The sequence below is a fragment of the Daphnia magna genome, linkage group LG9 (genome assembly GCF_020631705.1).
Source record: "Daphnia magna isolate NIES linkage group LG9, ASM2063170v1.1, whole genome shotgun sequence".
Taxonomy (NCBI): Eukaryota; Metazoa; Arthropoda; class Branchiopoda; order Diplostraca; family Daphniidae; genus Daphnia; species Daphnia magna.
The window spans coordinates 2,472,157-2,491,800 of record NC_059190.1 but is presented as its reverse complement, the minus strand read 5'-3'; the positions used below and the strand labels follow the sequence as shown (position 1 = coordinate 2,491,800).

The 19,644-nt window shown below is 41.2% G+C and overlaps 6 protein-coding genes and 2 long non-coding RNA genes across 20 annotated transcripts; 5 read left to right on the top strand and 3 right to left on the bottom strand.

Annotated features, from left to right (window-relative positions):
* Window positions 1-3: 3 nt before the first annotated feature.
* Window positions 4-2,021, bottom strand: LOC116930981. Of its 5 annotated transcripts, none has more exons than XM_032938457.2 (6): window positions 1,812-2,021; window positions 1,525-1,743; window positions 1,234-1,467; window positions 988-1,160; window positions 736-893; window positions 4-664 (listed from the first exon to the last, which is right to left on the bottom strand). In XM_032938457.2, the coding sequence occupies exons 3-6, from the start codon at window positions 1,363-1,365 to the stop codon at window positions 231-233; spliced, it is 897 nt and encodes a 298-aa protein (XP_032794348.2). In that variant the 5' UTR covers window positions 1,366-1,467; window positions 1,525-1,743; window positions 1,812-2,021; the 3' UTR covers window positions 4-230. The 5 variants fall into 5 exon arrangements, with proteins under 5 accessions (XP_032794348.2, XP_045034806.1, XP_032794349.2 ...); XM_045178871.1 differs by having other exon boundaries at window positions 1,589-1,724; window positions 1,788-2,020; XM_032938458.2 differs by having other exon boundaries at window positions 1,589-1,743; window positions 1,812-2,020.
* Window positions 2,022-2,487: 466 nt separating this feature from the next.
* LOC116930964 (calphotin) lies at window positions 2,488-4,318 on the top strand. 2 transcript variants are annotated; one of them, XM_045178868.1, is made up of 3 exons: window positions 2,488-2,646; window positions 2,731-3,594; window positions 3,679-4,318. In XM_045178868.1, the coding sequence occupies exons 1-3, from the start codon at window positions 2,635-2,637 to the stop codon at window positions 4,126-4,128; spliced, it is 1,326 nt and encodes a 441-aa protein (XP_045034803.1). In that variant the 5' UTR covers window positions 2,488-2,634; the 3' UTR covers window positions 4,129-4,318. The 2 variants fall into 2 exon arrangements, with proteins under 2 accessions (XP_045034803.1, XP_032794312.2); XM_032938421.2 differs by having other exon boundaries at window positions 2,731-4,318.
* Window positions 4,319-5,173: 855 nt separating this feature from the next.
* LOC116930985 (cuticle protein 6) lies at window positions 5,174-6,278 on the top strand. The gene is made up of 3 exons (XM_032938461.2): window positions 5,174-5,209; window positions 5,366-5,521; window positions 5,599-6,278. The coding sequence occupies exons 1-3, from the start codon at window positions 5,189-5,191 to the stop codon at window positions 6,160-6,162; spliced, it is 741 nt and encodes a 246-aa protein (XP_032794352.2). The 5' UTR covers window positions 5,174-5,188; the 3' UTR covers window positions 6,163-6,278.
* Window positions 6,279-6,332: 54 nt separating this feature from the next.
* On the bottom strand, window positions 6,333-13,414 carry LOC116931009. 6 transcript variants are annotated; one of them, XR_006651220.1, is made up of 14 exons: window positions 13,273-13,414; window positions 12,947-13,088; window positions 12,560-12,884; window positions 12,325-12,457; window positions 9,962-10,388; window positions 9,348-9,864; window positions 9,139-9,278; window positions 8,979-9,071; window positions 8,741-8,924; window positions 8,076-8,666; window positions 7,848-8,002; window positions 7,169-7,775; window positions 6,771-6,992; window positions 6,333-6,489 (listed from the first exon to the last, which is right to left on the bottom strand). It is a non-coding gene; the product is annotated as an uncharacterized LOC116931009 (long non-coding RNA). The 6 variants fall into 6 exon arrangements; XR_004398689.2 differs by having other exon boundaries at window positions 8,979-9,278; window positions 9,962-10,161; window positions 10,242-10,388; XR_006651217.1 differs by having other exon boundaries at window positions 6,771-7,091; window positions 8,979-9,278.
* Window positions 12,390-13,126, top strand: LOC116930996. Its single transcript, XM_032938473.2, has 2 exons — window positions 12,390-12,839; window positions 12,927-13,126. The coding sequence occupies exons 1-2, from the start codon at window positions 12,390-12,392 to the stop codon at window positions 12,966-12,968; spliced, it is 492 nt and encodes a 163-aa protein (XP_032794364.2). The 3' UTR covers window positions 12,969-13,126.
* Window positions 13,348-15,671, top strand: LOC123466554 (4-coumarate--CoA ligase 1-like). Of its 2 annotated transcripts, XM_045178866.1 has the most exons (8): window positions 13,348-13,490; window positions 13,578-13,690; window positions 13,775-13,985; window positions 14,047-14,359; window positions 14,428-14,602; window positions 14,671-14,940; window positions 14,998-15,391; window positions 15,452-15,671. In XM_045178866.1, exons 1-8 carry the CDS (start codon window positions 13,460-13,462, stop codon window positions 15,568-15,570), a joined length of 1,626 nt encoding a protein of 541 aa, XP_045034801.1. In that variant the 5' UTR covers window positions 13,348-13,459; the 3' UTR covers window positions 15,571-15,671. The 2 variants fall into 2 exon arrangements, with proteins under 2 accessions (XP_045034801.1, XP_045034802.1); XM_045178867.1 differs by lacking the exon at window positions 13,348-13,490 and having other exon boundaries at window positions 13,572-13,690; window positions 13,753-13,985.
* On the bottom strand, window positions 15,617-19,315 carry LOC116931012. 2 transcript variants are annotated; one of them, XR_006651221.1, is made up of 5 exons: window positions 18,846-19,315; window positions 17,237-17,511; window positions 16,004-17,175; window positions 15,816-15,941; window positions 15,617-15,749 (listed from the first exon to the last, which is right to left on the bottom strand). It is a non-coding gene; the product is annotated as an uncharacterized LOC116931012 (long non-coding RNA). The 2 variants fall into 2 exon arrangements; XR_006651222.1 differs by having other exon boundaries at window positions 17,237-17,497.
* On the top strand, window positions 15,868-18,264 carry LOC116930969 (cytochrome P450 4C1). Its single transcript, XM_032938432.2, has 12 exons — window positions 15,868-16,066; window positions 16,121-16,236; window positions 16,345-16,435; window positions 16,496-16,687; window positions 16,745-16,814; window positions 16,878-17,004; window positions 17,070-17,163; window positions 17,245-17,351; window positions 17,417-17,485; window positions 17,559-17,727; window positions 17,802-17,981; window positions 18,054-18,264. The coding sequence occupies exons 1-12, from the start codon at window positions 15,868-15,870 to the stop codon at window positions 18,221-18,223; spliced, it is 1,584 nt and encodes a 527-aa protein (XP_032794323.2). The 3' UTR covers window positions 18,224-18,264.
* Window positions 19,316-19,644: the final 329 nt, after the last annotated feature.

The following is a 19,644-nucleotide window of genomic DNA, read 5'->3' as shown; positions in this document are numbered from 1 at the left end:
TGATATGGAAAAAATGCTTTTTTTTTAATTTTATTTCTGGCATTGTTATGATAAACATCTGTTTTGTACATTCAGCGTGTGTGCCGGAGGACTGGCAATCCTACAACATAAAAGGACTTGGAAGTTGGAAGTTTGGAACACAATTTAGCTGGGTAAATATAAAATAACGAGATAATGATGGCATACTAAGCAAACACAAGTAATAAGTAAAAAAAAAAAAATAGCTTTGATCAATAAAAATATTCTGAACTTGTATTCTTCCGAATGACGATTGGCAAACTAGGTCGGTTCGTTATTGATCGATGCAGCCCAGGCGATAGGTTTCGTTGTTTTCCTACTGTTTGGCCACCAGGGTTTAGTCTAACATCGTTCGTCCTATTCCAGTGTTGTTTGTCATCTGGTTTACGGTGTTGCTTTGCTTGCAAACTATTAATCCGGGGTATCATTACACCTGACCTCGTACTATGATCGCCGTACAGGGAATCAGGTATGGTGGAAACTGACGTAAGCGATTCCACAGAATTCAATTGTGTTTGCTGCAGCTCTTTGTAGTAATTTTCATTCCAAATATCGATACACAAAACGACGAAACAGGCGAAATTGGCGATGAGTGCGAAACCGCTAAAGAGAACAACCAAAAGTTCCAACCACCACCACGTTACACCTACCCATGAGAATATCATGTTAATTCAGATATGAAAAAAACAAATTTAAAATATTGTTTGCGATTGTTACAGGTGCTTTTTAAAGGCTCGTAGTTAGCTGCTCCAACGCAAACGTGTTGTGGTATCTCACTGTCATTGTAGAGTTTTACAAGTTCGGCGATGGCACAAAGACCTGCCAAAGCCGATACTACACCAGCGATAAAAGTGAGAATGGTTCCGAAGATCATCCTTTATGAATAATTCAAATATCAACATAGATAAGCTTTGATTGATCAAAACTAATGGATTTTTGATGTTTTTTTTTCCCCTTTGACATTCTTACATGAGCCGTCGTTTAGCCCTGATGACGCAGAATAGGAAAAATCCAATCAAAGCGTTGGCCGAACCACTAGACATAGCCATGGCAGTGTACAAAACAGCCCAGGAGCTTGCATAGTTTGAACTGGGAAGACTGTTTCCATCGTACACTTGCGTAAAATTGTAGTAAACGTAAGACTTTTCACCAAGCGAAAAAGATGTCACGTCAGTAAAATGAATAAATATGGCAACAAGAATAATCGTTGCTTACCTGCATACCGATAACAATCACACCAGATGAGATTAGTATTCCAATCATGGCTTTTGTGAATGTTTCTGGAAGGAGGGCTAAATGTTCATTACTGTATCCATTTGGTGGTAAACGATTACTGTTGGGCGCCATTCTTGAAGATATTGATGCCACAACTTTCGTGTTATTAAGTTGTCCAACAGCAGAAAACAAAGGTTTATAAATACACTTGCTGGTTTCCAAGGGCCTTTAGGCCTGCCATAAATAATTTTGGAACGTAAGTGACGCACTGTTAATAATTACGAGAACCACCTTGTCAAACTTCTCAGTCGAAGCTTATTTGAAAACTAAATGATTCTCCAGTTTTCACACGTACATTATGTGTTTGCTCTATCAATTTCTTCGCCAGGGCGCACGGACTCTATAGATAAACTTATGATATTTTCCGTTTATCTTTGTACGAGGTCATTTGTTGCTATTTCATTGTAGTGATAATTAGTATGGCTGGCGACCTGTAGACAACGATTTCAACTACAATCGAATTTACTAGTTAGGAAGTACAAAGATAATTCAACCTTTAAACCAGGGTGAAACGTTACCATGCTTGATTGTGTGTTGCCGACAATGCAATTCGTGATGGTGACATATTTTGATGTGTCTTGAAAAACCACAAAGACGATAGCCCGTCTCAATCGTAGGTGGGTTTATTGCCTTGCACAGAGTTACCGTCTCCACTCCACTAACAATTCACCTACGTAAAAATTAGAAATTATGTTTATTATTTTATAACAACCGTTGTCTAAAAGACGAAAAAGAAAACAAATTTCGTGTACGTGCTGAACCAAATTCCTACGTGAAAGTGAATTGCTATTTTTTTTTTTTTTTTTTTTTTTTTTTTTTTTTTGATTTCCAAGATTAGTACGAAATAATAAAATAAAACAGCTATCGGCACTCCGACAGGCGAATTTTATCCTTTATTGGGCACGTGCCTTAGATTGAGGCTACGTTACTTTCAGGACCAGTTGTTCTTGACCGGGCGATACCTTTCCCTGGGCTCTTGTCGTACTATTCGACACTACTGAATACCATATCTGATGGTTCTTTGAAGTTTACTGGTTCACCTTGCTAAGTCATACTGTCGCAAGGTCGTTGAGAACCTGTTCCGCGTTATTCTTTTAACACTCAAAATTGAGCAAAATGTGCATTGTTATTATTTTTGGCTACGAAATAAGACGAAATAAAAAAAGAGTTTCCTGATACTTTCACCCTGTCTGAAAATAAACAAAAAAAAATAAACTAGGTCCAGCTGACTAGACTGTGTTTCCTTGTTGAGGTTTCAATATAAAAGGCTAGATAGTGAGCCAGTAAGTCAATCAACAATCCTCCTTCTCACAGCTCACACTCTCTCTTCAGCGATACAACATGCAATCAATCGTATGTTATTTGCTTTTAATTTTTAAATTTTAACTGTTATTAATTAAAATGTCTTTTGAATTTTATAATGTTGCCCTACCTAAGGTTGCTTGCGTTTTGGTTTTGGCTGCGGCCTCTCACGCCAGATGGATCAACACTGGGTACGCAATGAATGGATTCGGCGGATATTATCCGATCGCTCCTATTCCACATGTTGCTCCTTTCCCATCTGTTCCTTACGGCGGAATTCCAGCGGCTCCTGTCCCATACGGAGTTCCCAGCTTCACTTCCAGCCAATACCACGCTCAGGATGAGATGGGCCAAGCCAAGTTCGGTTACGCTTTTCCTGGACAGGCATCGTCCAACTACCGTGACGCTATGGGCAACCAGATCGGCAGCTACGCTTACCTCAATCCCAATGGCAAAGAGGTCCGCGTTTCCTACACCGCTGACCATCGAGGCTTCCGAGTCCTTTCCAACGACCTGCCAGTAGCACCCGTGGCCAACTCGGTAGCACCCGTGGCCAATTTGGTTGCACCTGTCCAAGTCCAGGATACTCCCGAAGTGGCCCAGGCTAAAGCAGCTCACTTTGCTGCCCACGCCGAAGCCAGAGCTATTCTTGCTGCCGCCCAAGCCGCCGCTGCTGCCCCCAAACCAGTAGCCCCTGTCGCTGCAGATCCCATCACTGTAGCAGCCACCGTCGAAGCTCCAGTAGCCGCTGTTGCAGAACCCGTAGCGGCCTCTTCGGACTCCGTTGCAGTTGTCGTAGAACCCGTTGTCGCCATCGTAGAACCAGTAGCGGCCGCTTCAGACTCCGTCGCAGTCGTTGTGGAACCCGTTGCAGCCGTCGTAGAACCAGAAACAGCCGCTTCTAACTCGGTCGCAGTTGTCGCTGAACCCGTTGTCGCCGCTTCGGAACCCGTTGCCGCTGTTGCTGAACCCGTTGAAGCCGATTCGGAACCCGTTGTTGCCGCTTCGGAACCCGTTGCCACTGTTGCTGAACCCGTTGTCGCCGCTTCGGAAGCCGTTGCCACTGTTGCTGAACCCGTTGTCGCCGCTTCGGAAGCCGTTGCCACTGTTGCTGAACCCGTTGTCGCCGCTTCGGAAGCCGTTGCCACTGTTGCTGAACCCGTTGAAGCCGATTCGGAACCCGTTGCCGCCGCTTCGGAAGCCGTTGCCACTGTTGCTGAACCCGTTGAAGCCGATTCGGAACCCGTTGCCGCCGCTTCGGAAGCCGTTGCCACTGTTGCTGAACCCGTTGAAGCCGATTCGGAACCCGTTGCCGCCGCTTCGGAAGCCGTTGCCACTGTTGCTGAACCCTCTGAAGCCGTTTCAGAACCCATGGAAAGTGCTTCACAAACCGTCGAAGTTGTTGCAGAGTCCGTTGCCGCCGTTCCGGAAACCGTAGTAGTTGTCGAAGCTGAGCCTGCTGCTTCTGAAGCCGCTCCCGTCGTGGTTGCCGTAGCAGAGGAGGCTGCTTCCAACGTAGTTTCTTCAGCATAAATTGGGTACTAGTTGCTAGTTTCTGTCATCAAACTTGTCATGGATTCTTTCATTTCTCTTGCCTTGTCGTCACGTCAATTTCTTCTCATAGAAGACGACTTGCATTATCGTTTAGCTCTCTTTGTACATACAAAACTGATGTGTATTAAAAAAAATCAGTCGATTTGAATACATACACATTTAAAACATACCTGTTGGTTGCATCGCTGTTTTGTCTTTGATGGCAATGTTTTTTTTGCGTGGAAAGGGTGTTTAAACGGCAGAAACTTTAACTGTCGTGGCTCACGCACGCAATTTTAAAAATCGCATTGCAGAATAAATATTCCCAAGTGTGAACAGTAATAGAGGGATTTTCTCGGCTGCGTTTAGAATGTATCCACGCTCCTGAAATTTAAAAGAATCTATTTACATTTGAAGCAAAACTATAACAACATTGGAAAATGTACGCCACCATGATCTATGTGTTGACGCGAGAATACAACAGCTTAGTCTTCAAAATATTCATTAGGTAATCTAAAACTACAGAGGGTTAGTAACATGAAAATTACATGCCTCTAAGATTCCAAAATGATGGGCACGATATACATCGTACCCATATTGCTCCACCATTTTCTATATTACCAACCCTTCGTCGAACTAAGACGTGTCCCAACATCCATTAAAAGAGAATAGCTTATCTTTCATGTATCGAAAAAATTAATGTTCCTGTTTTTGCACAGAAGATTGCAAGAAAATAAAAGAATTGACATTGTAGATCTTATCCTGCTCGATATTCAATTTTTCCCCGTCATTGTGTTCGATTCCATGGAAGTCAGCACTCCCAACGAAAAGGGACGTCATATCGGATAGAATCAAGGTTGAACGGTACGAGAACGAGTTCACAATTTGGGTGGAGTCCCCGATTTTCAGTCAAAATTTCTTTGCGCCATATGTACGAATGAGGCTGAGGGGCGTTTACCCTTCACACGTTTAACAGGCAGTCGGAAAAGCAAGGCAAAACATACCTGCATGCCCGGAAGGTTTTCAAAACTGTCTTTCATTCCATGCTGATTAATGCGATATGGCAGCGCAATCTATACAGGTACTCTTAATTGCATTGTTGAAACCAAGACCTTCGTTACAAGGCCAATGTGAAAAAAAAAAAAAACTCTTCCGTATTATTCAAACATTCTTGTTACTTTCCATACAAAAAAAAATTACACGATTTATATCTGTGATATTCATCATGGCCATTTAGGTACTGAGCCATACTCTTTTGAATTGTTCCGGAAAAGTTGACGCCTTCATCCCCCACAAGGATAAGTATAAAAGACTTTTATCCGATAGATTCAGTCATCATCCATCTCTCTCTCTGCTCTCACATCCATTTCAGCGAATCAAAATGAAATCTACCGTAAGTGACATCTTTCAGCTAATCGTTGTCAGTACATATATTTTAAAAATGTACTTACTGTACTAATACTTAAATAGGTCGCATGTTTGTTGGTTCTCGCTGTTGCAACTCAAGCCCAATGGTTTCCCAACTACCAACCTGACGCTGGAAGATATTATCCAGGTGTCACAGGTGCCTTAGTGGCTCCTGTCGCTTACGCCGGAGTTCCGGCAGCTGCTGTCCCATCGTACCACGCAGTCCCCAGCTTCACTTCCAGCCAATACCACGCTCAGGATGAGATGGGCCAAGCCAGGTTCGGTTATGCTTTTCCTGGACAGGCATCGTCCAACTACCGTGACGCTATGGGCAACCAGATCGGCAGCTACGCTTACTTCAATCCGGATGGCAAAGAGGTCCGCGTTGCCTACACCGCTGATCACCGAGGCTTCCGAGTCCTTTCTAACGATCTGCCAGTAGCCCCAGTGGCCAATTTGGTCCAGGTCCCGGACACGATCGAAGTGGCACAGGCTAAAGCCGCTCATATGGCTGCTCATGTTGAAGCCAGAGCCGCTCTTGCTGCTGCTAGAACTGCTTCAGTAGCTCCCGTTGCCTCTGAAGCTGCACCTGCTGCTGCTGAAACAGTTCCAGTCCCTACCGCCTGAATTTTGAGCAATTAAAATGGATGGGGTAAATTTCAATGCTTCCTGTTGTAAAATAGCAGATTTTTTTTTTTTCCAACTTAGAAAATCGAACGAAATACAAAATTTTATGCAATAAATTTTTATGATTTTCAATATGTTAGCAATCCTAACCGGACAAAAAGGAAAATTCAATGAGCAAGACCTTTTCTGAGAATTACAAAAACTCAAGAACGCGAAACAAACTTTCTCTTTCGTTCAAAGAATCTTACGACTCACTATGGACTTTTAAATTGAGCTAACTCTGAAACTTCGCCAATCTCGTCCTTCGCCAGTGAGACTTCTGAGATTCTGAAAAAAGAAAAAAACAAAACAAAAAACAAGTTAGACTTAAAAAAGGGGGCAACTCGGGTATTTGGAACATGGGCAAGGACAGCGTTTCGGGAATGTACCGACAAGTGTTGATTTATCTTTTTGTGAAATTCAACCTTGTGTTCAATACTAGTTCGTTCACCACGGTTAAAGTTGTGCAGTATTTAACGAGCTCATTTCCACTCGATTACCACGAAACGCCGCTATTGCAATCCCGTCATACAAGGCCCAAATACTAGTTGCATCAACAAGAGGATTACCGTGAGGAGACGTAAACAGGAATGATTACACGCTGACAGCTATACAACTAGACTGGCTTTTGCACGGCGTAAGAAATGCCAAGATAATCTTGGCCATGATAAATCTTGGCTTTACTGGAACACAACGTTTTCGGGCCGGATCACGACTATGCCTAGTAGTTCCAGTTTCTGCTTTACAGGTACGTAACGGTTTTTACGACATCTTGCTTTGCATGATGACAGCTAGACGTTTGCCAATAACAATAACATGTCTTTGACATTAGAACTTCTTTAAGAAATGCTATCTAGTTTGTTAACAACCCCACAAAAACCGGACAATGCCTTGGAATTTGTGTTGATGCATAAAATAAGTAAAACATTAACCAAAAGACAGTCGCGTGCTAAAATATGACCAATACCTTTATTGTGTTTTATCAGTAGGGTCGATTGCTGGATGTTCCTAATCAGCGGTCGGATATGAAGTAATACAATGGCCTAGTGATGTTGAGATAACAACTTCAGGTACTAGACGCGGCCGCTCTTACACCTGTGGGTGCGGCACTTTTAGTCTGGCCGGCAAAACTGTTGTGATTGGTGTCGCTCCATCATGAATTTGTCACAAGATGTTATGCTAGAATTCAACTGCAGTCGATACGACTTTGACAGCGATCCACCCGATGTTTCGCAACACTTTGACGGTAACAATTAAAATGTTTTTCTAGTGCTGTTTATCATTGGGATCGTGCATATCTCGTTTGTCACAGCCTTCGGTATCATTGGCCTGGGTATCGCTTATGGAGGCACTGCCAGTTCTGGACTGTTAACGCTTCTTTTCTTCATCCAAATTTGCAGTAACGTCAGGAAATGTCCGTGGGAATGGCAACGTTCTCTCAGCTGGATTGGTAAAATTCTTGGCTCATCATTTTTTTTTTGTTACTAACTGATTTTCTATGGTTGTTAGTTTCCATGCCTATGATAATATCTTGGCTCTCCTTAACGTCGTTTCTCGTTCCACGGGCTGGAAATCTATGCAGCATCGTCAAACAATCGTACATTAATTTACTCACACTTTCAATGAAAGTATTTAGAGAAACTAACCTTGATGTTTTCAGGTATATGCCGTTCATGTTGATGCACTTTCTCGATCTGGCACTAATGATTGACGGTGACGAAGAGCAAATTCTTAACACACTGATGGACAACCGAGTTCCCATGTCTCTTTGCGCATCACCTTGCTGTTTCTTTGGGATCTGCTGTAGGAGTTCAATCGTCACCAGGTGAGTCATTTGTTTAGCCAAAATACTGTCATTGAAATTTCAAAAATACCTTTCTTGATAGACGAGGATTCCGAGCTATGAGAAGAAGAGTGTACCAGGCACCATTGTGGCAATTTCTGCTAACGATGGCTGCTGTCGTTTTGGAAATAGCTGAAATTAATCAGTTTCTTCCCGAGGTAAATTTTTTAAGTCAAATATTCCATGTTCAGAACACAAATCTTTTAAATTTTTGAATGCAGTATATCGTGATGCCTCTGTTTCAAACCCTGGCTGGCCTGAACGTCCTAATGTGTATGTTGGGCAACTGGGGTTTTAACGTTATCGTCAAGACGTTTAAAGGATTAGAGAGATCAAATTGGAATCGTCGCATGGTAACCTTTCCCCATTTTCTCTTTCTACGTACCTACTGTGTTTATATCATTATTTACTATAACTCATGTTTTACGGTCGTGTAGAAAAAAGCCCACGCTTTGACTCTATTCATCGCTATCATGAAGCTCCAATTCTTTGTGCTGGGATTGCTAGTGGATTATACTGATTACATCCCATGTTCGCCACCGGCTGTTTCACCCGTTCATATGAAACAAAGTAGGTCGATCCAACCGGTTGCAATATGTCAGCCTAACTCACTTGTCAATTACTGTACATCGTGGAAAAAAAAACAGGAAATTAATTCACCATTAATTATAATACAGATATGGACGCTTTACTTACCCTAGCTGAAGCTCTGCTCTTTGGTCTCGTCTTCACATTCGTTTACCGAGTTCGCCAATGTGATATCGACCGGGCAATTAAAGGCGACGGCGCAGAAAGATCGCCAAATTTTTTTTTGATCCCCAATATGCAAACACATTAAAATGTATTCACGCTCAATCCCCTCAATTTTCTTCTTGCTAAACTAAAATCAACCAGATTAAACAAAAACGATTAGAAAACGAACGAAGCTACTTACTTGTTATTGTCTCCAATCGATATAAGTCCCACGCTTTGCATTTGCAGGTTACTTACAGTTTGATAATCTATAAGGGACACAAACCGGTTGGCTCTGCTTTGTGAAAGAAATCGTCGCAATAGCTTGTTTTTATTTAATAAAAATGTACTCTTTGCTCTACTTTCCCGTTGTTATAGTATCCACAAGATTTGTCCTTTCTCCGTTTTCTCCCATAACAGGCCGCTGTTGAGTCGAGAAGAACGCTAGTCAATCGCTGACGGGCAAACCGTTCACTTGTTTCACATCATTCAAGAATATTTCCTACCAAACAAAAACATTATTTTTAGTAATTCAAGCGCTAAAGGTAAACTTATCTCTAAATTTAATTACCAGTGAAGTCCATTAAAATTGCATTTAGGTTCGAAAATGTACGCATCGACGGATACTTCGTCGATAGAGAACAAAATGTACTATCATCATCATCAACTGAAGAAGATGAAACAGGGAAGGACAGAGCGCATCCGCAATTTTACCCGTCGTATTGATGCAGCCTTCATGGAAGCCTATGGATGTCGTGACGTTCCCGATCCAGATTACAATTTGTTCCGTCGTGGTGTGAAAAAAGATGTCCTTGTGCGAGGAATGCAACGATCCGTTTGGAGAGAATTGCATTCGTCCTACCTGTTTGAGCACATCATCGATGAAGATGTCTCCTGGCACGATTTGTGTGAAGCTGCGCAAAACGCTGAATGGATTGTCGACCTCATGCGAATCGGATCGGCCCGTTACGTCAACCCGCCAGCCGTTCCAGAGAAATTGATTCACAATTTCAGTATCAATCGAAACGGATTCGTTCGCGTTTACACTGACGGCATCTGTCTTCAGCAAGGGCATCCAGATGCTCAGGCTGGCATTGGCGTTTGGTTTGGGCGTAATCATAAATTGTAAACATTTAAATTATTAGGTACACGTTGTAAGTCTTAATAATGTTAACTTGATATTACCAGAAATGTGAGTGAGCCGTTAGATGACCGAGATGATACTTCTAAAAGTGCTGCAGAAATCCGAGCAGCCATCGAAGCGATTAAAATTGCTAAGGCGTGGGGAATCGGCCGGATGGCCATCCATACAGAATCCAAATACCTCCGCAACGTAAATGAAAATCTCATCTTTTACTGGATGGATAACGGCTGGAGGAAGACGACTGGAAATTTAATAAAACATCGGAAATTATGGCGTGAACTTCTATTTACTTTGGAAGAGATGGATGTAGAATGGAAGTACCTCAAAGGCCCCGGAATATACGACGATGGATCGTCAGCTGCTAAGCGATTGGCCCGGGAAGGAGCTGAACGTTATTGACACTACTTGTTTGTTTTTTGTTTAATCACTGTAACCGTGGACGAGCAGGACTCTTTTTCATTATTGTTTCTATTTGAATTATCAATATCAAAATGTAATAAATTGTCTGAATTAGTTATTACTTAGCGGCTAAACTAGTCTTAAAACTATTACGCTACATGCTAGATGGCGGCCTAAGGTGCCTAGATTTAACGTCCTGATAGTGTAATCAACAGATAAACACCGTTAAAACACGATAAGGTAGTTAGTTTTTCACTTCACTGACGATCGCGTCTTCAGATTCAAAGTTTTGCTTTTTACGCTGCAGGTAAGATTTCTAAATATTTTAAATTCATTTCCGCCCCATATTTAATATAACTCCGTAAATCAAAACTGGAATTGAAAGAGACAAGAACATTTTCTTGTCTCTGAGCTCCCATGTCATCCAAAAAGGGGAAAAAAAAGCAACGAAATGTAGAGAAAACAAGTATATGAGATAGTAGCCCAAAGATAACAAAGTGACGTCTGACTGGGTTCCGCTAGCACGCTGACTCATTCTTTTTTTTTCGTGCTAATAACTGACATTACAAAAATCTCGTTTTACCACTAGTGCACTGTGCTACTAATACGATGGCGGAAGCTGCGGTAGGACCCGCAGTTGCCCAGTTGACTGTGACAACGGTACCCGGTCAACAGTTATCGAGCCGGTTACCTTCGCAGATTGAGCAGACGCAACGACAGGTAGACGAAGTGGTTCAGGTGATGCGGAAAAATCTGGAAAACATCGAAGCTCGCGAGCGCAACCTGAACGAATTGGAACTACGAGCTGCGACGTTAGAAACCCAAGCGCAAGAATTTCATGTTGCGAGCGCACGAATTCAAAGGAAATTGTGGTGGAAAGATTTGAAATGGACGCTTATCGCCGTTGGAACAGTCACCACCATTATTATTATTGTAGTCGTTGTCCTCGCTGTACAGCTCTCTTAAAAGGATGGCACTAAACAGGGCACAGAATCGTTCCTTGTGATCAAGGCTATTGAAATTTGGAAAAAATGTTACACGTATGCCAATTTCGTTATTCTATTCGGTTTATCAAAATTTAAGTCAAAAAATGGCTTCTTATATAATACAATTACTCGAAATTAACTTTTTTGAATCGTTGTTTTGGAAAGAATTTTAAAACGGCAAATACGATGTGATCGAATATTAGATCTAACTATTTTTAACTGGTGTGCGAACAATTTTTTTTTCTGGGTATCGAACCCTCTCCCCCCTCAGGTACGGTTGCTGAACCAGAAAACCCTCATGTTGTAAATCACCAAATTTAGGTTGAGCAAAAATAACATTTAAACGTCAAAACAAATTGCCAACCCAAATAGAATGACACACAACAAAATCTGACTGGTCGTTGAATCTGTTGTAACTTTCTTTTACGGCGAAGCGCTAGAACATGGCGACATTGGCATCGTGCTCGCTTTCAAAGATTGTCCCCAAATTCGGCATTATAAAATTCCGTTAATTTATTCGTGCAACCGGTTCTTTGTCTTCCATTTACGATTTTTATTTTCCCCTAGTTTCGATAATACAATTTCTTTCTTGGTTTTCTTTTTTTAATGTCGTGCCAAACATGTAGATGCATATTTTGTTTTTCAAACATTTAATGAACTCCGCCCCCTGTAATCTCGGTTCTTGAAAACTGAGGCGTAACAAAAGCAAAAACGTAAACTTAAATAAAGATGTATGTCAGTTAGGTTGTCCTGCCCCCCGTGAAATGTCAACTTTCAGCTTTACGAACCCGAGGCGATGACGCAAACGGAATCCTACCCTTTCCTACGATGCCTTTAATGCGTTAAAACTATTTTTGCATAATATGGCATGTGGCCTAGCAGGGAATGGGACGCAATTCCAGAAATTTTACAAGCCCTTACTCCAGTTATTTCTCAAAGAGCTTTTTCTTCGTGAAATCAACCTTACTATTACTTTTCATTTCTCAAAAAAAAAAAAGGAGTGGGGTGAAAGCGCTTACCTGTCGTCTGAATGCGGTGAAAGCGACCGAACCAAAGTGCAAGTCCATTTCCATCGGGCAGCAAAATGCCAGTTTTTTTGACAAGCGAACAACTCGTTTGGCTCTTTCTGGTTACATCTCTAGTTTCCCTAGCCTACACGGCAACAGAGCGTAACGAAGCAATTAAACGCAGCTTTCACATTGAACCGTCGCAGTCATTTTTGACCGTAACAATTCCTGATGAAGATGACGTTACCTTAATGGATAGACTGGCCGACGATGAAATGACGACTAGAAAATCTTTTCTAGTGACAAAGCCGATGAAAGCGCCTCGTCAGAATAAACGGGTTTCCTCCTCCCTAGTGTCCGTTTTGAATCGATGTCTCAACAGACTTTTAACCCCACGTTTTCTTGGCCCATTTCTAATCTTTGCTGTCATCGTTAGTCTGTTGAACGGCCCACTTTTCGGACTCAAAGTGCTTCTCTTCTCCATCCAGTTCAATATCGTTTTTCCAACGTTTGTCTGCTTCGTTTCGGTGTGTACAACTCTTTAACGTTTGCATGTGCTAACTAGTTGTCTCCTGTTAATTAAGAGAATTTAAAATTGTTTTTATAATTAACAGGAAAATTTCAATCGTGATACTCATCAAGCAAGACTCTCCTAAGGATTCAGAATATTGTCATTCTTATTTGTAGATGTATGTCAATATTGTTAATTCTGTTTCGGGATTTTCCTAACTGTTATCCGTTTAAAACGTATCGTACCATTTCGGATGGTCTTTGGCCTGAGAGAAAAAAATAGATAATCAATTACTTACGCCGTTCAAAGTAAACAAGAATTCGTTCCGAATGCAAGCTTCCGATAAGTGACATTACACCGTATCGTCATAGCAACGAGAAGCTTAACTCGTGCATATAAATACGAGTGCGTGTGGATCAGTCAAAAACACCCAAGGCTTGTAGTAGTACCGTATACTAGGCGACCTTCAAGTTCGTGACTGCGGGCGCCGTCGTTCGTTTATTTCATTCCTGAAATACCAGCAACGCATGCACTGACGACACGGCCCATGTTGATGCTAGTCAGTTGTCGGTCTTCATAGTCTGTCGCAGTCGCTGTTGCTAACTGATCGTGTTGTTTTTGCACAAAATTTACACAATGGTCTCCATTTCTCAACAACAAGATTCAGGTTTCACTTTTCTTTTTCTCATTTCTCACTGCTGTGTATAGTTTTGTTGAGCTTGCACTAACGTAACAATGTTTTGGTTGTCGACAGCCAGTTCCAGAATTCTAAGACACCCGGAAGAATATGACGATAAAATTCCAAATGTAACGCTAGCCCAGTTTGTCGTGGACAGGATGCGTGAATTCGGAGACGACGTATCCTGCGTAATTGTTATAAAAATTTTAATTCAAAGCTTAAAGCCATAAATGTGTTAATCTACCAACAGTTGTGATGATATTTCTGTAAAGATTGATCCAGAGACGAAACGCACGCTGACGTACAATGAAATTGCCGACAGCACCTTGGCATTGGCCGCTGGATTTCAACTGAAATTCAATCTCAAACCGGGAGACATGGTAGCTGTTGCTTTACCCACGTGTTTGGAGTACTCCATTACAACCTTGGCATTGAATTTGTGCGGAGCGACATCCACTTTAATCAATCCGGCTCAAACAATTTGTAAGATCATCTTTTATAGTTTCACCTGTAATAATAAAAATATATAAGTTTTATTTTATAGCTGAATTGACACATTGCGTCCAGTTGACAAAACCTACATTATGGATTGGGACGGATAGCTTTGACAGTAAATTCAATCAACTCTATCCGCAAGTTGCCACCAGGCCGCCAATGATTTTATTGGGATCAGCGAATCGTGATGGCACCAACTGGGAAGATCTATTGACATCCGGACGCGGAAAAACCGTTCAATCGGTGGGGAACAATCCACTAGAATTGGTGGCTTTCATCCTGTTCTCAAGTGGGACAACGGGCGTCCCTAAAGGCGTCGCACTTACGAATTTGAATTACGTCGTAACAAGACGACAAAGCCAGTAAGTATCTTGAGGAAATTCGTGATCTGCTATCTATTTTATGTCGATTTATTTAATTGCATTAACAGAGAAACTACAAAATACCTGATACGAAATCCTGATGACGTCACTTTGTTTTTCATGCCATTGTATCATGCGGCCACACTCAACGGCCTTTTTGAATGTTTCATGCGCGGTCTTTGTTTCGTCCTCATGAACAAGTTCACTTTCGAAGGGATGTTGCAGTGCATCCAAGAATTCAAAGTTCGTAACAGATTTGATCAGTCTGCCAAATTTAAAATCGATATTATTAAAAATATATTCAAAATTAGATTAGTGTCATTTTCTTGGTACCAGCGATTGCAGTCCAACTTTTGAAACAGCCAGTAGAGAAATATTATGACCTCAGTTCTTTAAAGATGATGAGATCTGGAGCGGCTGCCATCAGCAAAGAAACGCTTCTCGCCTTACAGGAGAAGTTTGGCGTTCTTATTCTGCAACTTTACGGCTTGACTGAAGCGACGCTCTGTACCCACGGCAACACCTTCACGCATAATCGTGATGGAAGTATCGGTATCGTCATGCCCTTCTGCGAGTCCAAGGTTTAATTCTTGTTATTTCATTAAGTGGAAGCATTTAAATAAAAATACTTTACACAGGTTGTGGATCCAATAACGGATGCATCGTTGGGTCCTAACGAAGAAGGCGAAATCTGCGTAAGAGGCCCCATTGTAATGAAGGGTTACATTGGTAATGAAGCCGCTTCTAAGGAGACAGTCGACGCGGATGGATGGTTGCATACGGGTGACGTCGGCTACTATGACGAAGACGGCTTCTTCTACATTACAGACCGTAAGAAAGAACTCATCAAGTACAAAGGTCTCCAAGTGTCTCCAACCGAACTGGAGAAGATCTTGCTGAGCCATCCGGACGTGCAAGACGCAGCAGTGGCTCCTATTCCGGATGAAACAGCTGGTGATTTACCTCGAGCTTACATTATCAAGCGGCCCGGATCGACTCTGACGGAGAAGGAGGTTGCCACGTTTATAGCAGGTAAGTTTTTTTGTTTGCAGAAAAATAGTGGTGAAGTGTATACTTTATTTGTTTCTGCAGACAAAGTGAGCCCACACAAGCGTCTACGAGGTGGAGTCATCTTTGTCGATTCCATTCCTAAGACGGCCACGGGAAAAATCATGCGACGTGAACTGAAAAATATCAAAAGCAAATTATAGACTTAAGACCTAGTGCTTTTCTCCACAGTTGTGCCTATTGTCTTACAAATGACTTATGCCTTGTAGAAGTTGCTCACATGAAAATATATCTGTACCCATGAGTCTTGATTTCGCTGTTGGGAGTCGTTGAGATTGATCGTTGCACGAGCGGTTGAAGTTTATCAAGACGTAATTGATATCTGAGATAGATAAAGAAGCACGCAATGTTGTCTATTATTAACATACAAATACGGTCGAGTTAGTACGGAATATAGTGCTGTTATTGACTGACGTGACAAGCCACAGGCATAAAGAACAATGGATTTTCATCTTCCGCAATGGATTACAGCACCCAATAGCGTGACGCTATTCACTTTGGCTATTGTTGTGACCTGTGCAGTATTCTTCGCAATCATTAAAAGGATCAACTTCATACAACGGGTTAACAAAATACCTGGAATGTTTGGCGGGTTTACTTTTCTGGGCAACGCCACGACTTTTCTTGTCCCACCTGAAGGTTGTGTATAGCCTAAATTTTTATTTATACGTATTTCCATCTTTTCTTTTATAGAACTTTTCAGTCTGGTTATGGGATACGTGTACATCATGCGCTCTTGTGGTCCTGTACTTCGTATATGGGCTGGCCCGTTCCCGAATATTTTGCTGTTTACGCCCGAGGCGTTTGAGGTTAGATCTGTGTGAAAATAACAGTTTTTAAAATAATTGAACCGTCCGTTTTACTTTCATTTACATTTAAACTACGACTATGATCTACGCCTTTAATTGGATTATTAGGTTGTACTAAGCAACAACACGTTAATTGACAAAAGTCGCGAATATGGTTTTCTTCATCCTTGGCTTAATACTGGATTACTCACGAGCACAGGTACTGTGTTGAATTACTATTGATGAAGGCTCCATTAATTTGTGTAATTTGATTCGACAGGAAGCAAATGGTTTAGTAGGCGAAAATTGCTTACACCGACCTTTCATTTCAAAATTTTAGGAGATTTTGTGCAAGTTTTTAATGAACAGAGTCAAATTTTGATCGAAAAAATCAACGCAGCCGTGGAAACCCAAAAGGACGGTTTTGATATTTATCCATTTATAACAAGATGCACCCTTGACATCATCTGTGGTATTTGAGCTTAACACAATCTACGTCGAACACTGTATGGTAACTGGAACTTTTTAGAATCAGCAATGGGGTGCAAAATTGAAGCCCAAACTCACAGCAATGGCGAATACCCTCAAGCTGTTCATTCGTAAGACCTTTAATTGCATCAATTGCTGTTGTTGAGTGCTTAAATGAATTTGTTAACATAAAGGATGTGCCGAATTTTTAATGTTAGAGCAAGTCAACCGATGATGCAATCTAATCTCTTGTTCCATCTGTCTTCGTACGGCGCAGAGCAACGTAAAAATCTTAAAATCTTACATGCCTTTACGGATAAAGTAAGTTTGTCCTTGATTCGTGCGTTGTATGACATTGGCTCTTACCGTTTACTCTATCGTTCCAGGTGATTCAAAGTAGGAAGCTGGAACGGAAGCAAAATAGCCTACAGAAGAATGCCATTGACGTGGGTACCAATCAAGATGACAATTTCATTCCAGGTAGTTTTTCTTCTGAAAATTTTTTTATTTGGGACATTATTATCTTGAATTACGACTAATACTCTTCCTTTACCTTAACAGCTAAGAAACGCTTGGCTTTCCTTGATCTTCTTATTGATGCTTCAAACGATGGGATTTTGCTAACCGATACCGACATTCGTGAAGAAGTCGACACTTTTATGTTCGAAGTAGGTAAACGAAACTCAATTGCTAATGTTTTGCTATGCACCATTTCTTCTTTTTTCCCCTCAAGGGTCATGATACGTCGACAGCTGCAATTAGTTGGTCTCTTCTTCTCATTGGGAGTCATCCACATGTTCAGGTTACTGCAATCCTTCACCAATCCTCCTAAGATACGCCAAAGTTACGTTATTAGATGTTTGCAATTTTCATAGGAATTAGTCTGCGAAGAACTCGATCGCGTGTTTGGGAATTCGGATCGTCATGCTACAATCAATGACCTAAATGAACTGAAATATCTCGAATGCTGCATTAAAGAAGCTCTGCGCTTGTACCCGAGTGTTCCAATAATGGGTCGTCAGCTGAGCCAGGATACTATCATACGTATGAACAGAATTCGTTGACCTCTTACCCAAAAACAATTAACTAGAGCTGCTGTGTCTATTGGTCAACACTAGATGGATATACCGTACCCGCCAACACAACAGTGTTACTTTTTACCTATATTCTTCATAGAGATTCTAAACACTTCCCCGATCCTGAGCTCTTTCAGCCAGGGCGGTTCTTTGAAGAGAACAGCAGGGGACGTCATCCATATGTTTACGTTCCATTCAGTGCGGGACCACGAAATTGCATTGGTATATTGCTGTTACTTTATAAGCTGTAAAATTCTATATGCGACTTTCTTTTTTCACCTTGCAACATTTCAGGGCAGAAATTTGCGATAATGGAGGAAAAAGTTATTTTGTCAACAATTTTGAGGAATTTTCACGTGAAAGCTCTGGACCAGAGGGAAAACATTGTTCTTTTGAACGAAGTAGTGCTTCGTCCCCGTGACGGAATAAGGCTTTGTTTAACCTCCAAAAAATATAAACAATAACTTTTAAATGGTTGAATTTAAATACATTTTCGTCAACTGGGTTCGCTGTTCTATTGCCACGTGTCTTTTTGCACATTATCTGGAGGGCATTTCTGGTTTTTCAGTTGGAAAAACGTGGCTTGTGTTCAGAGCCGTAAGGCAAATGCAACCAAACAACAAAAGGCAACATGTAAACGTTCCTTTAGGGGAAATAATTCAAGAATTATCGCAAATTGCATCAGAAAGACGTTCAAAAGTTACATGTGCTAGAAAAACTTTTAACCACATGAAAACTAATGAAAAAATGTCTCATCAAGGATACTAGGCCATAGTTTTTAATATTAACGGTACGAAGTACCATAAACAGTTCGTACAACCACACATATTGAAATTTAATTGATAAGGGAATATTTGACAACTCTTAAAAGGCAAAAATCACAGGATGTTTCTAATATAATTGGATACGAGTTAACTGAACGGATCGAATAAAAAATGTCTCGAAGTTACGGGTACATGGGATTTTCACGATTTTTTTCTCTTAGCCTAGTTTGCACGGATAATAATGGAAAGAATAAGTTTGGCTATACACAAAGAACGCTTCAAATAGGGAAATTCATAGAAACAAGGGAAAAATTCAACTTACTTTAGCAAGATTGAGTGGGTTTTTCTGGGTTACGATTCACAACGAATTGGTGTCTTCAACTGCGATGTTCTCGCATTTGCGAGGTACTGTTCCAACTTCTAGAACGTTGTGTTTCAAACATCAGCTTTTCGCCACCACGTGCAGTTTAAAGAAAAAATTACCCCACCTGGTAGCGAATTAGCGACCCCATCTGGCGGTTTCAACCTTATTGAACTTGAACATGCTTCATTGCTGGGGCAATGTTAGACCATGGCTGGGGTGTGGGACTGTGGGTGACTGGTTTTCATGGCATTCATGGGTTTTGATGTCCAAGATTTACAGTGAAAACATATTTACATAGTAAACGGAACTGCACGAATTTGCCAAGGATTTGAAATTCGACTTCATTTTTGTTCGCCAGCAACAAACTATGCGAACCTAACACGTTACTTTGTGTCTACAAATTATAATACGCCAAACCGAACACCGAACGTAACCACACGTCCACACATGCAAACATCGACACGCCAGGCCAGACACCATGCGAGAAGCGAGATGCGACGCGTAAAATTTGAATTTGTGTTCCGTGGCTAGGGCTCGGCCCCGGTTTTTGAAAACCCGGTTTTCCCCCGGTTTTTCCAAAAAAAAACCCCCAAAAAAAAAACGGGGGTTTTTTTTTAAAAAGGGGGGGGGGGGGGGGGTTGTGAAAAAAAAAAAAAAAAACCCCCCCCAAATAAAAAAAAGAAAAAAAAAAAAAAAAAAAAAAAAAAAAAAGGGAAGAAAAAAAAAAAATTTTTTTTGGAAAAAAAAAAAAAAAAAA